General features: G+C 37.5%; 4 protein-coding genes across 8 annotated transcripts in view; 2 read left to right on the top strand and 2 right to left on the bottom strand.

The window, feature by feature from the left end:
• The window catches only part of proser3 (proline and serine rich 3), a 10,799-nt gene extending 3,673 nt beyond the window's left edge, over positions 1-7,126 (top strand). For 3 of the 4 annotated variants that reach the window (XM_016257721.1, XM_016257718.1, XM_016257720.1), the window contains 8 exons: positions 1,029-1,183; positions 1,308-1,423; positions 2,723-2,808; positions 3,394-3,527; positions 3,836-4,044; positions 5,030-5,511; positions 6,109-6,298; positions 6,905-7,126. In XM_016257721.1, the coding sequence (XP_016113207.1) occupies positions 1,029-1,183; positions 1,308-1,423; positions 2,723-2,808; positions 3,394-3,527; positions 3,836-4,044; positions 5,030-5,511; positions 6,109-6,298; positions 6,905-7,111 (1,579 nt within the window). In that variant the 3' untranslated portion in view covers positions 7,112-7,126. The remainder of the gene's footprint in view (positions 1-1,028; positions 1,184-1,307; positions 1,424-2,722; positions 2,809-3,393; positions 3,528-3,835; positions 4,045-5,029; positions 5,512-6,108; positions 6,299-6,904) is intronic. The other variant, XM_016257722.1, reaches the window with a different exon arrangement.
• Positions 7,127-7,525: 399 nt separating this feature from the next.
• Positions 7,526-8,901, bottom strand: hspb6 (heat shock protein, alpha-crystallin-related, b6). Its single transcript, XM_016257711.1, has 3 exons — positions 8,596-8,901; positions 7,995-8,117; positions 7,526-7,841 (listed from the first exon to the last, which is right to left on the bottom strand). The coding sequence occupies exons 1-3, from the start codon at positions 8,869-8,871 to the stop codon at positions 7,674-7,676; spliced, it is 567 nt and encodes a 188-aa protein (XP_016113197.1). The 5' UTR covers positions 8,872-8,901; the 3' UTR covers positions 7,526-7,673.
• Positions 8,902-11,528: 2,627 nt separating this feature from the next.
• psenen (presenilin enhancer, gamma-secretase subunit) lies at positions 11,529-14,332 on the bottom strand. The gene is made up of 4 exons (XM_016257704.1): positions 14,162-14,332; positions 13,697-13,768; positions 13,503-13,607; positions 11,529-12,211 (listed from the first exon to the last, which is right to left on the bottom strand). Exons 2-4 carry the CDS (start codon positions 13,755-13,757, stop codon positions 12,072-12,074), a joined length of 306 nt encoding a protein of 101 aa, XP_016113190.1. The 5' UTR covers positions 13,758-13,768; positions 14,162-14,332; the 3' UTR covers positions 11,529-12,071.
• A 1,355-nt stretch (positions 14,333-15,687) lies between these two features.
• The window catches only part of kmt2bb (lysine (K)-specific methyltransferase 2Bb), a 46,751-nt gene continuing 44,573 nt past the window's right edge, over positions 15,688-17,865 (top strand). For both annotated transcript variants that reach the window (XM_016257713.1, XM_016257714.1), the window contains exon 1: positions 15,688-16,069. In XM_016257713.1, the coding sequence (XP_016113199.1) occupies positions 15,776-16,069 (294 nt within the window). In that variant the 5' untranslated portion in view covers positions 15,688-15,775. The remainder of the gene's footprint in view (positions 16,070-17,865) is intronic.

Genomic DNA, 17,865 nt, shown 5'->3' with positions numbered 1-17,865 from the left:
AAAACTTGCGTTTGAATCGTCAGTGGCAAATTCTTTAAATATAAAAAACGTACTTACAGTCTCTGAGTCAGAGAACAGCCGGCATTGTAGTCTACTCTCCCAGGATCAGGAAATTGTCCTCCATAAAATGTGCTGGACACATCCGAATATTTGGGTTGACGTGTTCTGGAACAGTGTTGTAAATACAACTTAACCACTGATTTCTAGTCGTGTCCATTTTTGGTAGACCAAACAAAGTAGTTTCGCTTTCACAACGAAACACAGCGTCACACACGGCGGCCTACAGTCAGCAGAGGCCGGGGGCTAGCGTGAGGAATGGCGGGAGGGTTAGAGTGAGCAGAGGCGGGTGGGTTTGAGAATGGCGCGGCCGGCGATTTCGTCGACGGAGCGTCCAGAAGGACATGTGGCGACCCCGGGCTGGACTCCACTTCGTCCACGATGAAAGCCGATCCGGCGATCTACAGCGCGAAGTTGTTGTATTTCCTCAGCGACCAGCACGGATCAGCTCTAGGCATGGCGAAGCATATATCGTCCTCTTTTGGAAGACCAAACAAAGTAGTTTCGCTTTCACTACGAAGCACACAGCGCCTTCACGACATGACGGCAGCAGCAACAATACTACAGCGAGAATAAAAGTTACGCCTTCTTTCTTTGCGTGAACATTTGGGCGGCGTTATGCAAATCTTCCCACATCGTGATGTAGACATGTGGGGGCGTGTTAGAACGAGCCGTTTTAGGTAGGTGTGGCTGACTCTTAACTTTTATAAAGAATATCTCTTTGGATTTGAGACTTTAGTCTTTGCAACTTTACAGATCTTCTTTATGCACCAAGAGCTTGTAACACTCCAAAGAGAAAGGAAAAATTGAAATCGCATCATATGACCCCTTTAAAGGAAAGCTGAAGTAATCTTGCCACATGTAGTGACTACTAACTCCAGGGTATTTAATGCAAGCTTTATGTTTGCCTTGAAAGGGTGTGTTGTTGCTTGTTAATTATATGACATCCTTTTGCAATTAAATCCTTCAAGGTACATTGAACGCTTCCGCTTCGGAAAGCCACAGAGTCGAGAAGAAAGACACCTTCAGGCAACTGAGGGAGAAGATGACCAGCCGTTTTGGTGGATGCCCACATCCCCTCCATCCAGTTCAACACCAACACAACCATCAGAGAAATATATCAGAGGTGTGCTTTGAAGAATACATCTGTCATTAATAATGATGTTTCAGTGTGGGTTGATAATATAAAGTATTTTAGTTCAGTTTTCTTTGTAATTAGAGATTCTTGTGTATGTATGTCCTGTTTATAGAACCACTAGATCTCATGAACGATGGACCCGCCAGCACCCAGAGAACCATCTCAAAGCCACTGCATGATGAAACCACGCTGTCTCCAGCTAGACTCATGCTTGACCTTAGCACGCTGGTGAGTTTTGCATAAAATTGAACAACTGATTTGCCTAAAAGAGCTCAATGCATTTTGACCGTATTTTAAAGAGTATGAGAAACAATTAGCAGTTTGTTATATTACTGTATGTCTTTTATATGTTGCAGTTTAATTGTGTTCATGAAGTAAAAAAAATGAGAGAATTAGACATGTATTTTCTCAAGATGCCGGATATTAAGCAGTGTGGTGGTTGACTGTTGCCGTCTAGTGGTGGTAGCTGGAAAATCTTCCTCCATGAGGTTCTTTATTTACAATATATACACTTCTGTTCTTAGAGTTTGGGGTCAGTAAGATTTTGTTTTGGATAGAAATCAATACTTTTATTTAGCAAGGATTAGATTGATCAAATGTGACATTAAAGACGGTTACAATGTTACAAAAGGTTTATTTTTCAAGTAAATTCTGTCCTTTTGAACTTTTTTCAAAGATTCCTGATAAAATTCCTTAAGTATATTAAGGAATTAATATATAGGTGTATATTATACACAACTGTTTTCAGAATGGATAATAATAAATATTTCCTTCAGCATATTAGAATGATTTCTTAAGGATCATGTGACACTGAAGACTGGAGTAATGATGCTGAAAATTCAGCTTTGATCACAGAAATAAATTACATTTTAAAATATATTAAAATAGAAATCAGTTCTTCTAAATTGTAATAATATTTCACAATATTACTGTTTTTACTGTATTTTTGATCAAATACATGCAGCCTATAAAGCCCCAAACCTTTGAACTGTGTGTGTGTGTGATTTTATAATTTTTTTTATTATATAATAAATAGATAAACTGACTAAATACCTAATAATAAACAAAATGAAACAAACTAATTGACCTCTGATTTATAATGTTGCCATGTTGCACAGATCAGCAGGCGCAATATTGTGATGCTTTGCTTAACTTTCTGTCTTCCATGTTGATGGAAACGGCTCTAGAATGCCTCAGCATTAAAGGAAGAAGAACTCACTCAAATATAATCAGACCAGCTGATATAAAATGGTCTCTGTTGAGCATCAAATGTTGTGTATTTATAAATTCCCTACAACAGAGAGTTGTTATGCAGCCCTTGGCCCAGATTCCCTGTTTTGAATGGCAGGACGTCACTGGTGGTCCTCTCCTCAGGATGGTTTAATGTGCTTTTGTGGAAAATATCTCAGGCTGTCATTAAATGTCAGTGCCCGGTCATGACACTGCATGTATAGTGACCGTTATTGCTAGTGACAGTATTATTGTAGTTGATAATCTCATGGATGTCCACCACAAATTTTCTTCCAGACATTATCTGAATCATCCCACTGTGATCAAGAAGAACCAGAGATACTGCAGCTACAGGAGCGGGCCAGCCGTTTACTGCAGAGGAGGTGAGACATACTGTAAACCCACACTCACTCAAGGGGGGAAATGTCATTTCACAATGATAAATGACCACCAGCATAGTCAGCTTCCTGACTGAAAGTGTGAAAGTTTATACGGGAGTTTCACAATCAAACCAGATTTATTACTTTTATTCAGCAAGGACACATTAAATTGATCAAAAGTTACAGTAATGACATTTATAATGTTAAAAAATATATATATTTAAAATCAAATGCTGTATCGCACTTTCCACAAAAATTGAGCTGCACAACTGTTTTCAACATTGATAAAAAATATATATATATTGAGCAGCAAATCTACATATTAGAATGATTTCTGAAGGATCATGTGACACTGAAGACTGGAGTAATGACACTCCTTTGTGTTAACTAAAAATAAATGTTAGGAGGAATTTAAATCACTTTATAGCAGGGTTAAATTCCTGATTGTTTAATAAAGGTTCCTAGGTGTTGATGAATTTTCTTTAACTTCATGTTTGTTATTGCATTATGACTGCACATTCCACCTTGGGATTTCACTTTAGACTCATTAGGTTTTGAACAGTTTAGATGATCTTTATGTGTTTTCAGTGAGCATTCACTCAGCAGTGGCTCTGTGCCTTTCAGTTCTGGGGGTCTGGGCTGCTCTGATTTCTCTTCCCCCGTAAGCACTGATGAGCCGGTCCGAAGACCAGTCGTGTCCACCTTAATGGGCTCAACCAACAGTAAGTAACAGGTGTAACACATAAATGAGTGTACACATTTAGTGTACATTTGTAACACACACACACACTATTTATTGTTTCCTGAACATCTTTGTGTTTCCGATTTCACAAACACACCCTTATCAGATTAAAATGTACCCACACCCCTAACCACAAATGTGGTAAAAGCAGAAATGGTTGTGTAAACATTCTCCGTTAATTAAAAACAAACAGAAAAGGAGATACATGCCATTTTGGACTGCTAGGTATTTATTAGTGCAATAAAAGTGCATTAGAGCATTTTGATTGTTTGTTTTTGTGTCTTTAAGTGGTTCTAGAGCCCGGTATGTGCGAGGGAACGTCTTTTCCTCCTCTTGCGGTTGGTTCTGAGGGGTCAGGTATCCGTCGTGAAGATGACATCCTGTTTCAGTGGCGACTAAGAAGGAAGATGGAACAGGCCAGACAATGGTGTCAGGAGGCCCCTTCCCACAATTCTGTTCTCCATATACCTCTATCACACAGTGTCGGACCAAACCAGGTGAACCAACACCACAGTGCACATCAGGGTTATTCCTTTTTGATTCATATGTGCCCAAAAGTTAAATGTTTCAGAATATGTAATATAATATTAAATTATATCCTATAATATAATATAATTTTCAAAAGTTTGGGATCGCTAAGATTTGCTAATGCTTTTGAAAGAATTTATGCTCAGCAAGGCTGCACTTATTTGATCAAAAATTCTGTAAAGCACAGCAGTATAATGAAATATTATTGTAATCTAAAATAACTATTTTCTATTTTAATATGTTTTAAAATCTAATTTATTCCTGTGATGCAAATCTGAATTTTCAGCATCATTACCCCAGCCTTCAGTGTGATCATGATCCTTCAGAAATCATTCTAATATGCTGATTTGATGCTCAAGAACATTTCTTATTATTATCAATGTTAAAAACAGTTGTGCTGTTTAATATTTTTGTGGAAACTGGTACATTTTTAAGAATTATTAGTTAAAAAGTAAAAAAAGAACAGAATTTATTTGAAATAGAATTTTTTTTTAACATTGTAAATGGCTTTACTGTCACTTTTGATACATTTTATGTGTCGTTGCTGAATAAAAGTATTACATTTAATTTTTTTCGTAAAACTTACTGGCCTAATTTGAACTATAATGCAATAAATTCTACAGATGGCATTTTTAATTATTAATATCTTTTGAAAATATTGTGTATGATATTATATCATCTCATTCATACTGAAAATACTTTGTGTTTTTTAAATGACATCCATCAGATGAATTTGTGCCATAATAATATTTCATTGAGTGCACTACCATGACATCAACAATAAAACATGGGAATTGTTTTAAATGTTAAATGGTTATGAGATTAGTTGCATTCTGTATTTTACATATAACATTGTTTTTTCTCCTAAACAGTGACCCACCAGTTTTAAATTTTCACATTTACTTCATGCAAAGAACATTTCTAATTAATACATTCTTCTTTGTTTCCTTTTAGAAGGCACACTATAGCACTTTAAACCGCACACCTCATCAGAGAACAAACCTCTCATTCACACCGTTCACCCTCGCTAGCCTCGATCCTCCAGTTCCTGAGTCTCCTCTCCCTATGTCAAGCCCCAGCATCTCCAGACTCCGGCCCGATGTCACCCACGAGCAACCAGACCCCGATATCCAACCCAAACCCCTTCCCCAGCAGAGACTGTCCTCCAGGAAAGCTGTCACAAAGAATCTGGAAACCCCTTGTGCCCAACCACAACATCGCAAGCCAATCAGAACACAAGTCGGCATCCCAGAGACCACAGCAGATCACCGCAGAACGCAGAGGTCCTCTTCTCCATCTCCACAGACTTCTGATAGCACAGAGGAGCGGTGGCCGGCCCCTCATCGTAAGAAAGACACAACAGGCAAAGAAAAGACTGAAAATGAGAGACAGGAGAAGAAGATTGCACCTTTGCGCCAAAAGAAAAAATCTGAACGGTAATTTATGTTTTGCATTATTGTCCAAATCAGACTTTGACCAAACCATAGACTATAAAAAAAACATGGACGTAGTGTCCGTGACGTCACCCGTAGGTTTCTAAAGAACGTTTTTGAAGCTCAAAGTGGGTGGAGCCGGCCGTCGCCATCTTGGCAGCGCGTCACTCCCGGATAATTGAAAAAGGGCAAAAAGGCAGGAGCTGGTTGCTGAAACCACGCCCACCTAGCTCAACGGTGGTGACAGCAGCGCAAACCACCTGTTACTAGTGTTGCATTCGTCGACGAAAATTATGACTAAATATCATCGTTAACGAACCTTTATCACGTGACAAAAACGAGACGAGACGCAACGTAAATGCTGGTCATGCATTTTAACATGGGGAGTCTATGGGATTGACTCCCTTTTGCAGCCAGCCTCTAGCGGCCAGTTGATGAATTACAGTTTAAGTCACTTCCGTGCTGGTTTCACGAGAGAGAGCGGGAGGTTGCCGCTTGGACCAAACTAAGCAAAACATGACAGATGTTTAATGACAAGTAATTGTAATATTAATTTTTAATGTTGAGCATTTGCACATTCTTTTCTTCATGTCCGTGTAGACATAGTGTCGAGCGAGGGAGCAGTGCAGTGAGGGTCAGGTATGCCAGGGGTCATGAAGGGGTCAGTCGCAAACCTGAGGAGCCGAGTGGAAACAGTAGGTGGCAGGAAGATGGTCAAAGGTCGACACGAGGAGGACGGTCTGGAAATCAAGCACCACCACCCTCACCTATACACAATGCTCTGGGACAGGTTTGTGAGTTTATTTTATGATGCATTGCAAGTTTCTGAAGCTGTTGAACCCTAAGTTAGTAAATTAATTTCATTATTCATTTAAAATGGCACCTATATCGCTTTTATTCAGCAAGGATGCATTAAATCAATGAAAAGTGACAGAAAATACTTTTACATTGTTACAGTTTATTACAAATAAATGCTATTCTTTTGAAGTTCCTGTTCATTAAAGAATCCTGAAAACATGTATAATGATTGCCACAAAATATTAAGCAGCACAAATGTTTCCAACATTGATAATAAGAAGAAATGTTTCTTGAGCAGCAAATCAGCATATTAGAATGATTTCTGAAGGATCATGTGACACTGAAGACTGGAGTTATGATGCTGAAACTTCAGATTTGCATCACAGGGATGAATTACACTCTAAAATATATTCAAATAGAAAACAGGTATTTTAAAATGTAATAATATTTCACAATATTGCTGTTTTCACTGTATCTTTGATCAAATAAGTGCAACCTTGATGAGCGTAAGAGACTTATTTCAAAAACATTAAAACATTTTTTTTACTTGTGATTCATCAGAACAGAAGAAAGTAAATGCTGTCCTTGAAATTGACAGGTTGTCTCTGAGGTGCTTTTTGCTGGTACAGACTCATCAAGCCAGTCCAAGACTCCAAGTTCTTCAGATTCCCCAGTATATACCCCACCTCCACCCCCACAATCCCCTGTGGTCTCTTGTTCCGGTGTGCAGCAACCCTTGGAGGTCATAGGTCAGCTCATGCAGGATGCAGAAGGTAAGAAGGCCTCATGCATTCATTTAAACTAGCTGTAAAACTGCCTGATGATGTGTTTTTAACAGGTCACGTGTTTTAGCCTGAGCCGGTTATAAATAGCAGGATTGACCCTTTAGAGTGTGCTTAGAACAATAGAATGCATGTTACCATTAATATAAGTGACGTGACATGTGGCCAAGTATGGTGACCCATACTCGGAATTAGTGCTCTGCATTTAACCCATCCAAAGTGCGCACACACACAGCAGTGAACACACACACGGAGCAGTGGGCAGCCATTTTTGCTGCGGCGCCCGGGGAGCAGTTGGGGGTTCGGTGCTTTGCTCAAGGGCAGTGTATGCTAAACTGACAGCAAGTGGGAAGAAAATGTGATACAATCTTCTTGGCATTTGAGTTGAGTAGTCCACTGCCACAAGGGGGAGTGAGAGGAAGCCAGTCTGTTTTGGTCTTTACCATTGCCTTATGTGAGAAACCCAGAGGATGGGAATTTTAAGCGCCTTGCATTAACATGTCAAGAACTAAAACCGTGAAGAAGAGCAAAAAAATAAATATCTAAACATGAGTGTGGAGGAAACTGTGTGTGTGTGTGCGCACATCATGGTCTGCTGTGATTTAACAGTCTGGAATTGTCTCCTTGTGTCAGAGGTGCTGAGATTACTAGCATGCCTTCTGTTGATATGGCTGATTCCAGTGCCATGATGTCCACTCCGTTTGGGATCCGGTATCGCCGGTTAAACTGACGTGTCACCAGTCCCGAACCATCCTAGGATTGAACAAGCACATATATCATGCTCTTAAACGTCCGGTCTCAGATGTCCAGTACAAAGTGTTTTATAGCAGGTTTCACATCTGCTAATCCTAATGCACATTAATACAGGAGTCAGCATTAGAAAGAAGAAGCCATTGGGTGTCTTACCTTCTTTTGTTCATGTTTTCCCTCAACCACAACATAATCTCCAACAGCTTTAACCAGCAGGTCCTCGGGACTGAAATGTTTCACATCAACCTGCACAGTAAATCCATTATGATCACAGGTAACCTGTAGAGAAAATGAATTTAATTAATTTTCCAGTACATAATCCATTTCTAACTGCTACAGAGAGAATTTAAGATTTATTAAATTTTTTTTATTGGTCATTATTATTATGTATTTTGTTCTATGCCTAAAATATCATTTTTATTTATTAAGTATTTAATAGATTTTATAGAATTTATTTAGCTTTATATTTTCATGATTACTACTTGTTCTTATGCACTTGCTACTAATTCTTCATATCAAGTCATTATAATTTAATCATTTACATATTAAATTTATAATTACTTTAAAAGGCAGTCAATTTGTTATACTGAAATTCATTTTCCATAGTATGTACATGTACTGTTACCACTGTAAAACTAGATCTAAGAGATTTTTCGTCATTTAGATTAATCAAATATTTTTTTAATTATAAAAAATATTGCATTTTATAGTGACAAGTCACAACAGAGAATTTTTTTAATAAAACGTATTACTCCACCTGTGCTGCTCCGGTGTGCTCGGAAACCGGGATTAAAAGTTCGGTCGGTGTCCATGAATAAGGTCCAGTTGTCCCGGTACACCGGGGGAATAAGGGTGGGAGAACCCTTTCCCATGGGATACCGCTCACCAGGAGAGAAGGAGGCAAGTGGAAGTCCATTCTTCTGGGATGAATGTGTAAAAGTAACCACCAAATAGACCAATATACTGCTTCAGAAAATTCAGAGTGTATGACTAGTTGGTTATTTTGATGAGAGTCTATCCTGTTACGCAACATAAAGCAGGAAAATTGTTGCTCTCCAGGTTAGTAGGAGGTTTAAATAGACTGAAGAAAACACCGCCCCTTTACATGAGCCCTTCCTCTAAACAAATTCCATAAGTAAGTGGACTGATGGTGCTGTCAAGAGATCTGATATACTTAATCATAGAGCACGATGCCAAAAGCATTATCAAGGCTGCATTTGTTGTGCATGGAATGCCAGTGACAGGAGTGGGCTTTAACCCCTCCCTTTATTCCCATAATGAAAGCATCCCCTTATGTAATAATTCAATGAGGAACACGATGGTCCCCATTCAAATGGTCCCAATCCCTGTCACCACCTCGGCTATTTTATATTAAGCAAAGAGTGACTTTCAATAACTGAATGTGCTACTATTCAATGTCAAAAGGTTGTGTGTGTGTGTCATGATTAGGCATCCAGATATAAATAAATTGGAAAAAGTGCAAACCGCTCTGGTCATATTTATCCACATGACACAGCACATGCGGACATTCACAAAATTATATATACTTTTTCCACATTACAATTTACATATACACACACACACACACACACACATACATATATATATATATATATATATATATATATACTGTATATATAATATACATATATATAAATAACAAAACCTCTGCTGTAGATAACACTTTTTTGTGTGAGGTTTTGGTTACCGTATGGTTCCTGACATAGGGACCTAAAGCCCTTGTGAAAATTGCTTCATCTTTGGTTTATTGTCTGCTTTTAGTAAAATAAAACATGCAATTATAGTGTATTTAATATTACGTTTATTCATTAACTAGATCAAGCTCATGCCTGTTTCAGAGCCTGAAATTGTAGTATTTTGCAATATTGAGCAGGCACACCCGCTGCCAGTCATTGGTTTTTTTCTATCTTAGTGTTAATGAGAAATGTGGTTGGTAGGCATTAAGAAATGCATGATGCCATATTTCTATTGGTCTGTCAAGTAGCATGTTTAACGCCATTGCATAACGCAAAACCTAGACCGTAAACACATCTAAATAAAAAGTCATGAGCTAATGATGGAAAAGGCCTTATAGAGCATGAGAGATGTCTTCCAGTAAGAAGGTGACAAATCTACACATTTTGACATGTCTGTTTGAAAGTTTTAAATCAGTGAAATGTCCTGTCAAAGGAATGATGGGATTCATAATGACATTTTTATAGCACACGAAGCACATTGTCCTACTGCTGACGTCCAACAGCAGAATAACTTCTAAAGAATCAGCTGTCTAGCGACCACACGTGGCTTACGACTCAAAAAATACAGGTCCTGGCCCTTGGATTTAAAACATGACCAATGGATTGGCAGAACTGCAAGTCATTGGGGCTGAGGATAACATGTCCTTCTGCTGTTGCCATCCGCTGGTAAGCAGAACTTTCTGTCTGTGAGCCGGCTATAGGCGACTAAAAACAGCACCCATGAAGATCCACGATGGGCTTAGCGTGAGCTCAAAATTTGGATCGAATTTCATAATAGGCGCCTGTAAGGGGTTACACGTAGGACAGAGGCTTCGTGCGTCGATATTATAGAGTCTGGTATGCAGCGGGTTTAAAATGATTGCAGGCTGTTGGTTAGTAAGCAAGAGAACAAGGGAACTCGTCAATCGAGGATTTTTCTAGAACCCTGTTGGCTTTTAGATGCTTTTGTTTTGTTGCTTTTTTATGTGGGTGGATGACAAATACGCAACACTCTTAGGTTAAAAATATACTAAGCACTTTTAGCTTAGCTTTGCCTAGATCATTGAATCTGATTAGACTGTTAGCATCTCGCTCAAAAATGACCAAAGAGTTTCAGCAGGCGCAATGATATTACGCAGCGCCTGAAAATATTCCCAGCTAGGTAACTTCCATTAAGCCTATTTTCAGGCGCTGCGTAATATCATTGCGCCTGCTGCACCCATGGTATGGCAGCAAAATTCCTTGATTATTACGCCGGAATGAGAGTATAGTTCCTAGCCATATCAGCCTAGAAAATCACAACTTTTCATTTTCCGTTGGTCTTAGTACATGATGTAACTACATAAGAGTCAAGTTTTAAATAGGAAAAATATAGAAACTCTTTGGTCATTTTTGAGCGAGATGCTAACGGTCTAATCAGATTCAATGATCTATGCTAAGCTAAGCTAAAAGTGCTACCGCCTGAATGGATTCGGAAACAGTAAAACTCAACTGTTTAACTCTAGGGGAGTTGGAAAATGAGCCTATTTTCACAAGTAGTGGAGTGTTCCTTTAATCCACCCCATACCTAAACTTAACAACTACCTTACTATTAATAAGCAGCAAATTAGGAGTTTATTGAGAGAAAACTCTTAACAGTGAATGTGTTCCCCATTCTGAAGTGTTACCACATTCATCTTTTTAAATGATTTCTTTTACTTTTTATTTTATATTATATAAAATACTTATATTAAAATAGTTCATTTTAACATATTTTGTTTGTTAATGCCAACAAGTCTCCATTGGACTAAATAAATACAAATATTTTTTTTAAGAGATAAAACTTTCCCTCTTCTTCTTAACTTGAAATAGCCTTGAAAATAACTTTTTTGTATTTAATATATTAATATTGTATTCAAATAGTTCATTCCCATATGTTTCTGTATTTCACGGTTCATGATGACGACAATGGCAATGCAGAGTATTTTCAGATTTTATTTGAAATTGTGCAAAACACAATTCTATATTTATGGACAAAATATGTGGTTTTTACTGTCCATCAAAATGATTAAAATATAGCAGAAAAAAAAATGAATGGCCTTTTTCTTTGAGAACAATAATATTACATGTCATATCAACTGCCAAAATACAGTTCAAAGACTTTATTTTGGATGGACCTGACTGGTCCGGAGATTATTTTTGTCATACATTCTTTTCAATGCATTGACAGAGGTCAGTGTTACTAATATGAATGTGTGATCTCAAATATAATAGGAAGTAGTAGTAGTGCTGGAAATGAACTCTTACTCTTTAGCACGGTGCATCCGTGTCCATATTATCTCACTCAATCGACAAACGATTTCATCAGTTCACAAATTACCACAACTCCCAGACAGATCCAGTTTATCTTCTATGCGACGATAGTGGTAAAATTAGCCAAGGAGCATCTTGTCGATGGGAGGAGAAAAACAGAGAGAGAGAGAGAAATAAAACAGGTATTGTGAAGCAGCAGATCTGATCAGGCTGTGCCGAGGGGAATGGTGAAGGAGAGGTAATCTCCCACCTCACCCCACCGTGCTCTGAAATGCTGGAATATGGTGATCCACGTCGTCAGCACGGCCACCCACAGTATGAGCCCCATAGCTGACTTCTTTATGTCTGTGGAGGCCAGAAGAAACAGTATACATTACATCCTAGACGTCATGCACTGAAACTCATAAAGTCTACTGTATCATATTAGATATGCAAATGTATAAGTTATGAGCATGATAACATCTTGAAAGCTGAAAAACCTGTTGTACACAGTCTACTAGATGCCTACAGTTGTCTGATTGATAGTTTATACTTCTTTAGCGAGTCAAAGGCCTTTTAGTATAATTCTAAAAATGTCCACTGTCAGCTTGTGTCAAGGTTACATGATTATCCATGCATTATTTCTTAGTAAAATCAATAAAAACTTCCAGATTTGATGATAAAAATAAACATTTAAATATCATCTTACTAAGACATATTACTGGAAGACATAGAATGATATTTATATTCATTTAATGTACGTAGTCTGCAATACTGTTATAAAGATCGCATTCACAAGCTATGAGAATTTCACCTTACTTTTTGGCCACATAAATATCAGCAACTGCTCCAAACTGCATTTTTCTTTTTGACTCGGTTTTAGCCTGTGAATAAAATCGAGGTGTTTTTTTTCCTAGTCAAGTGTGAGCTCCATATTCTCACTTGATTATACTATATGCTCCACAAAAGCCTGATGTGTCAAATCATCATGCTTTTTTTTTTCCATCTAAAAGATTCAATAACTTTGCATTTATTTAAAAATATACATTTTTCGACTATTATTTCATATGACTGGCTTTACAGGGTTAACTAACTAGAAAGCACAAATACAATATATAATCTGTGTAATGCATTGCAAAACATCCATAGATGCCAACTATTAATCTTAGTTTGCATATTAGGAATTATAATTTATAGCAGAATAATGGTACTTATTGTTTTGGCGTTTTAATGATGATTTTCTTCTTCATAATTCTTTTTTTCACGACTTCATAAACCTTACAACTTAAATATAGCATTGTTTTTAATACAGCTGACTGATAAACACACGGAAGTGTTTCTTGCCCATAAAAGTCTCATGAGCCACACTTTAGTTTACACAAAAGCGGCTCAAGAATTCCAGCGAGGGAACAGCATCTATCGGCCTGTTTGGAGCTGCTATGTAAATATCCTCTGAACATTTGTGCATATTAAATGGCAATGAAGACTTTATTATCTGAATACTGGCGTACGATGACTCTGAATTAAGTCTGTGTAGGCAGATTCTTTTAACATTTTAAACCAGATTGTGGGAAGAGTTGCAAGGAAGAATATCACCCACAGAAATGTGGTAAAACACACACTGTGAGTCCTTACATGTATTCCGTCACATACTCACATGATTTAATCTGTGGCTGTTCTGTGTATGCAGGTTTTAAAAAGGCCTCTTTGAAAAACCACAGCACATTTACCAGCCAGAGAAAGGGGAGGAATGCAAAGCCACCTGAGGAACAAATCAGCACAATGAAAACAACAATACATGTACAGAAAACACATCGCAGGGTGTCATGATATGTCATTGTCACAACATACCTAAATAGTATCTCCTGCAGAGGCTAAGCTTCTCTTCATTGGGCATCCGTTCGAGGTTCATTGTGGAGTTTCCTATAAAGAAAAGCCTTGATGAATCCATCCACAGGTATCCAACTGAACTGATCAATATGCTGCAACATTGCTGCCATCTGCCTACACAAAACAGTACTGCCATAATACATGATTGCTAACGTTACATAGGAAATTGGGATTATTAATCATGCATTAAAACCGCCATCACAGCTTAGTCACATAATCAAATCATCTAGTCAGAAATAAAACGATACCACTGCTTCAAAATCAGTGTAAATGATTGGAGCAATAAGATGAAAATCCTTCTAATCAACCCCTCAGTCAAAACAACATTACTGGACTGCGAGCGAACAATAACTGGTCGCATACGGCAGACCGTCTGCTCTAAAAACCTTACACGGATTGTTTGTTGTAGTAAAGGAAGGTGGATACCTTGTAAGCCGAGCTCAGAGGAGAAAACGGAGGGTTTAAGACAACAAAGGCGAGGGAGAAACAACTTTTATGGTTCCGCTTCCTGACGAAAACTAAGGCGTGACGTCACTGCACGGCGGTGCATGATGGGTAATGGAGTTTTCAGGGACAGGCGTTAAGAACGTGAGACCGGTGTTCGTCATGGGTCCCTTTTAACCCTTTGGTCTAATAGCGTAATGGGCGAATGTCACAAAAAAAAAACAGTTTTACTCCAAATTCTAAATAAACAAATAAAGCTATTATTTACATTACAGTTCACCACAAATTATATTTTTTTATTTTATTTTGTATTTATTTTATTTTTTTTATTATGTCTATATAGGTTTTTTTTATTATTAAGTTTTAGTTTTATTTAATTTGAGTTATTTCAGTACTTCAACATACAAAATGGAAATGAAATGATATATATTGAATGTATTTATATATATGTACACGTATATGTGTGTGGCTGTACACACACATATGTAGTTGTTTTTTGGTGTTTGGCGTAGTGTTATGTTAGAATCATTATTATACTTTATTTATTTTGTTTTCATTTAAATGTTTAGTTTTGAAATGTTGTTGTATGCATTTGTCATTTTTATTGAATTAATTTTATTTTTTTAAATGTGTGTGTATATATATATATATATATATATATATATAGTATTTATAGAGTTTTAGTTTTTAGTTTTAATTACTTTTTCTTATTTGTAAGTCGTTTTGGATAAAAGCGTCTGCTGAATGACTAAAAGTAAAGTAAAAAAAGTATTGCCTTTATTTTCACAGTATTTATTTAGGCAGTTTTGCTGTACAGTTCAATAATTTTTTTAATCAGCATGAATTAAAGTCAACAGTCAACACAAATACTGCTATGATATAAATAATAATAATACAATTATTTTAATAATATGACTAATTCCATATTTAAATAGTATTTAAAAGTTAAATGGTATACTATTTATTTTTGCCTTAAAATAATGCCAGGGTGCATGAACTATTTATGCTTAATGATCATGAAAATACTCAAAATCCATGAATAATAATTATTTTGCTAAATGTTAAAAGATCATTGGAGCCTTCATGCATCTCTCTTTCAACATTTTGTCTGTTGAAAGGGTTTAAATCACTATAATGTCAAAACTAAAATAATAAATAAATCCATTATAATGACATTGGTATGCAACACTAAAATAGTGCTTTACTGCTGACCTCTAGAACCATAAATATTTTTTCCACTTTTATTTAAATTATTATTATTTAAAAAATAATACCTAATATTAATAATTATAAATATATTATGTATTAAATTAATAAATGAAAAGTGTTTATGAATGACACTTAAAATGTGTTCTGTTATATATTTTGACATTATTTAAAATTATATATATATAATATATTTATTTATTTATAATACAAAAAATATATATATATATGTATATTCAATCTTAGTCTTGACAGCTCTATCCAGAAGTTGTGGAAACACACTTCCTTCTCAGCCTACACGTCCCATAGTGCACCGGGCGTCCACCCCCATCAGCGCTTTCCCTCTTCTCGCAGCCTGAGTTTCTGTCTATCGGTGTTGTTGTTGATGCGATGATGGCGGCAGCGGGATGCGGATCAGCAACCGCGGCTGCCGTTGTGGGCGCGGCGCGGGGTCGCTTCCCCGGTCGGCCTTGGTCGTCGCGGAGCCGTTTGCGTTCGGAGAAGCGATGGCAGCTCGGCCGCTCAGGGACAGATCTTGACGAGATCTCCTCCAACGGAGGCCCGAGGCCCACCTGCCTGGTGCTCGCGCTGAACGAGGACCAGTCTCACTTGCGCCTTCTCGGGCTTGAGGAGAGCTACAAGAGCCTGGGAGAGGCTGGATACAGCTCGAGTGGGAGCGAAGAGGTGAGTGCATGGGCCGATCTGTCGTTTTTCACAGCAGTATTCAAATGCACCAGTGTGCGCTTGTTTTACGTGACTGTGTTTCATAGGAAGGAGGAAGAATACAAGTAGCGCGAGCGCAGTGTCTGCCATGTAGCGTTACATTAAAACACGGAGGGGGAGGGGGGCAATTACTGTAGCATTGTAGCTTATAGCTGAATGAGGGTCAGAGATCATGCAGTTTGATTTTTTTTGTTTCATTCCTACAGTTATAAGTTGCATCTAAACGCTACTGTATGCGTTATCTGTTTCTTTTTGGACATATTATTTTTATTTCTATGCATACATTACACTAGTTGCAACACCCCGTTTGCTGGACTTGATTCTTGTGACAGATTGCTGGTAAGCGCATTCAGTGCTTGATCACCTGCAGTGAAGAACAGTTATATTAGTTTGATGCTTGAGACAATACATATGTATATAAACAGTGACTTTATCAATGCAAAGCTGACACTAACTTTTACTGTGTTACTTACTTAGGTTTTATCTTAACATGTCAGCCTAAATCCAGTGGATTTATTTCTTATTTAATATGCATCTTCTTTTATTCCATTGTGATGCGTATTAGCCTGTCCCTAATCAGTGTTTCTAAATTCCCTTGTGTGTTAGCAACACATGGTGTAAATGCGTATTTTTATTGCAAACCATATGTAGAAATAACATCTAACATGTTTTATTCTGTCTGTCTCTCAACATATTTATATTTTAGTTGGTGTAATATTTGACTGGTTATTTATCAGTCTAGTTAGCTTCATAACCATCATAAACTGCTTTGAGGTTCTATAAATGTTCGTGATGACATCATCATCATCATCCTGTTCAGATGTGAACTTTATCACATACGTTTTGTTAGCTTTGTCGGTAGGCAACTATTTTAATTGAAATGCTCAGCCCTGTAACTATGGTTTTGTGCAGTAAACGACTGATAATCGAAAGCAACATTGGCTTTTTTTTGTAGCATCATGACCTTGAGCACAAAGCTAATAAAGAACGACAACGTTGTCAAACCTGTTACATTTGTGACGGCTTAGCTATATTATATCAACATATAGGTCTATTAAATGTTGGGATTTTAATGTGAGATTTTTCAAAATGTTAAAGGGATCATCATCAAAATTCCCTCGATCTTTTGGCATATAAGAGGTCATTGTACTATAAAAACATCCCATAAGATTCACTGCTCAAAACTTTGTTAATCCAAAAACAGCTTATATTGAAGCCAATCTGCCAAAATGACCGCTTGTGGAATGTGCCGCTCTATGATGTAGTAGTGTGGCCTAAACCCCACAAAAAGCACTGCCTGTTTAGCTCCGCCCACCGTTTCACGCATGTAAGTGAATAACGAGAGAGACAAACGCAGGTCTACGCAGAAACCAAACGATAAAGATGGCTCCGAAGTAGTGCTGGTACATATACCGGTACATACCGAATACCGGTTTTTATTTTTGTTATGATAGGAATTTTGAAAATACCGCAGTAACGGTATATGTCACTTAAACAACATTCGGAATGAAAGTTTGAAAGGGGTGTTGCACTGTGGTGAGGGCACAGCTGTATGTGTTACTAAGCGTGAAAGTTCCGAAACTGAAGCTGTAGAACTAATAGAACGTGATGTCACAGAAGAACTCATCCACAATATCCACACTGACCTCCACAAATATCCACCGCCCCCTGCCATCAGCTCCCGCGTCTCACACACACACACAAGCCTGACTTTAGCACTAGATTTAGCAACTTTCAGACCCTTTTAGCGGCTTTTT

The sequence above is a fragment of the Sinocyclocheilus grahami genome, unplaced genomic scaffold (assembly GCF_001515645.1).
Source record: "Sinocyclocheilus grahami isolate Dianchi unplaced genomic scaffold, SAMN03320097.WGS_v1.1 scaffold1589.1, whole genome shotgun sequence".
Lineage (NCBI taxonomy): Eukaryota > Metazoa > Chordata > Actinopteri > Cypriniformes > Cyprinidae > Sinocyclocheilus > Sinocyclocheilus grahami.
The sequence above is the reverse complement of the archived record's forward strand: the minus strand, read 5'-3'. Positions and strand labels throughout refer to the sequence as shown.